The sequence below is a fragment of the Quercus suber genome, unplaced genomic scaffold (genome assembly GCF_002906115.3).
Source record: "Quercus suber isolate HL8 unplaced genomic scaffold, Cork oak 2.0 scaffold_455, whole genome shotgun sequence".
In the NCBI taxonomy this organism is placed as follows: domain Eukaryota; kingdom Viridiplantae; phylum Streptophyta; class Magnoliopsida; order Fagales; family Fagaceae; genus Quercus; species Quercus suber.
The window spans coordinates 625,946-629,100 of NW_027069906.1; the positions used below are offsets into that span (position 1 = coordinate 625,946).

General features: G+C 31.9%; 1 protein-coding gene across 1 annotated transcript; it reads left to right on the forward strand.

The window, feature by feature from the left end:
• Positions 1–1,104: 1,104 nt before the first annotated feature.
• On the forward strand, positions 1,105–1,946 carry LOC111991992 (uncharacterized; the record flags this gene model as incomplete). Its single annotated transcript, XM_024023798.2, has 1 exon — positions 1,105–1,946. A coding segment is annotated over one exon (669 nt), but the record flags the coding sequence as incomplete, so codon positions are not given.
• Between the last annotated feature and the right edge of the window lie 1,209 nt (positions 1,947–3,155).

Sequence of the window (3,155 nt, forward strand, 5' to 3'; positions counted from 1 at the left end):
AATTTTTTTTAAGTTTTTTATATTTCCAATAAAAATAGTATCAAAATCTTCCTAAAATTGCTCATTAACAAATGCCCTAAGGGCATCGGTTAACCAGACTCTTATGAATATATTTGTCTAAAAATATAATTATATTGTCTTTAATTAGATTTTGTAAGTTTGTAAATAAATTCATACGATATCAAATTATTAATTATAGTTTTTTAATAATATAAACAATCAATTTGTAGTAAAGTATATATAATTTTTAACAAAATAAGGTTGGTGAGTCTTATTTGTATAAATTCATAAATAAAAATGATTTTATCTAATAAACCCAAATAATATAATTTCACATAAATTAATTATTAGTATAGATTTGTGAAGGGGTAAAAATTGTTAGTTATGGTTTTACTATATAAATGAGAAAAGAATAAGTTGCATAAATGAGAAAATAATAAGTTGATTAAGTGTGGTGTGAACAAGTTTAGGCTTATTCAATAAGAAAATAAACCAAGTTTTTTTTTTTGGGGGGAGGGTGGGGGGGGGGGGGAACCAAGCTTAAACATGTAAACTTATAATGAGCTCAAACTCGCTCATATTTAATTAAAATTAAATAAACAATCCTAATTGCTTAAATTGACTTGTTTACAGCCCTAAATAACCCTCGTGACACCCATGACACATGTCACGTTGGACTTAATTTTTCTGGAGTAAACAACCCTCACTCTCCTTTTCTAACGGAAACAAACACCACTTCATTTAGTATTGTTTCATGTCATTAAATATTATTTATTTATGATAAATACGTTCGGAGACCAGAATTTAAAAAAAAAAAAAAAAAAAAAAAAAACTCCTTCATTTTTTATGGACTGAGAGAAGCCTGTCTAATTAGAACCATGTCTTTCTTTTTGCAATATTGTAGCTGTAACGTCTAAATTTTCTATTTGTTTCAGTTGAAAGCTAGCAATATCTCAGTACTGTATCATGAGTAGTTTGTCTTTTTCATTATTCACCCAAAAGTTGCTTGCATGTTGAGGGTTTGTTCTAATGTTCTTACATTCTTCAGTTCCATATCTGTTTCCTGAAGTTTTTTTTTGGAATTTTGAAATTGCTAAGGTTTAAAGGGTGACAGCAGCTCACTATTTATTCTTTTTGACAGTTACTGAACTTGTGGAAGGTGACTCATCTAGGAAAATTGTTGAAATTATATGCCGGACAAGCTGGTTAAAGTCAGAAAACCATTGTGGTCGGATTGAGAGAGTTTTGAAAGTTCATAATATGCAAAAAACTCTTGCTCGATTCGAAGAATATAGGGAGATGGTGAAAATCAAAGCCAGCAAACTCCCCAAGAAACATCCCCGGTGCCTCGCTGATGGTAATGAACTTTTGAGGTTCTATGGCACAACTGTGGTGTGCTCTCTTGGTCTAAATGGTTCCTCAAGTCTATGTATATCAGAAAGATGCTGTGTTTGTCGAATTATTAGAAATGGATTCTCTGCCAAGAAGGAGCTCAAGGGTGGAATAGGGGTTTTCACAACTTCTACAAGTGGAAGAGCTTTTGAATCTATTGAAATTCTTGAGGAAGAACCAGCTGCAAGGAAAGCTTTAATAGTCTGCAGAGTAATTGCTGGGAGGGTCCATAGGCCTTTGGAAAATATACAAGAAATGGCTGGACAAACAGGATTTGATTCTTTGGCTGGTAAAGTGGGTCTTTATTCAAATATTGAGGAGCTTTATTTGCTCAATTCTAGAGCTCTCCTTCCTTGCTTTGTGGTAATATGCAAACCTTGAAGAAAGATAAAAGATGCTTTACATTATCACATTGAAGTTATGTGAATCTGTTTTGGTTATTCTAGAAATTTTGTCTAGAGGTTTTCCCCCTTCTTTGTTGTGGAAGGAATTTGATTTTTCTTTCTATCCTCTATTCAATTTCAAATATATTAAAGATTTGTACTTCCTCTTTATTCAATGCATGTTGTTGTTAATGCAGAAATCAATACCAAACTGTATATATTCTTGATCATGTTTAAAGTCAAATACTGCACAAACAAAACATTTTGTAGCTACTTGTAGACATGCCTAAGGGTAGCTAGCATTGGGTTGTTGAGAAAGGAAGTTTAAGTGAAAAGGTCTATCACCAATTATTTGAATAAGTACTGAAACATTCAAGAATGAAAGATTTTATATTTTAGTACTGGTGAAATCATGGCATAATATAATGAAAGATGCCTTCTTTGAAAATCATTTGAAATCATTTATTAATTTCATGAAACAATTTGAGTCTTTTGATTATGATATTTATTGAATTATTCAGATGCACATGGCAGTGTCAAGTTGCTCAAACTAACATAGTTTTTTTAAATTTTTATATTCATGTCATAATGAATAAGTATCCAAATCTCAGGTGTTAGCTTGAAAATCAGTGCTAATGGTGATTAAATCTATAATGTTGGAATAATATAAAAGTAATATAAGGCAAAGACTTAATGAGTTTTGAAAAAAGATGCCAGCTTGAATTTTGTGCATCAAAATGCAAAACTAAACAGAATCAATTGTTTACCCTATATATTAAGTATTAACTAGCCATACAACAATTGGAGACAGGGTACCAAAAAAACCACTAAATTAATGAACTCAAACTTAGACTCCATTTTTCTTTTTCAAAAAAATTTATAATGACAGCATCTTAGTTATAGATAGAAGGGTCATGGAACCATCGTGATATAAGGGAGGCTTAGTGGCTTAAGAAGATAAGACTCTTATTGGCATTTTTTGTATTTCAGTATGCATACTTCAAATTTATAAGTAAATGATAGCCACAAGCATTATTCTTTGTGAAAGGGGCATGTGGATGTGGTCCTTGTTGGAGGGTTATGCTTCAAAGGTTAACCAGAAGACAAAAACCAAGGATCAAAAGTTATATTGCTAACATTCCGGGCATATCTTGTGTCACTTCAAAAATTGTCACTTTTAATTTTGTGCTGTAAATGCTGTGTGTTACTCTTAATTATCAGGTTTTCTTTCCTCTGGAGCTTAAGGATTCTGTTGGCTCAGGAGCATCTAAAATTTAAGATAAGGTCAGGGACCCATCTCTCTCTCAGTCTCTATCTTACAGTTTTATAGTGGCAAGTTTTATTGTTCACTTTTGAAAGGCCTTCAAGGACCTCCACCTG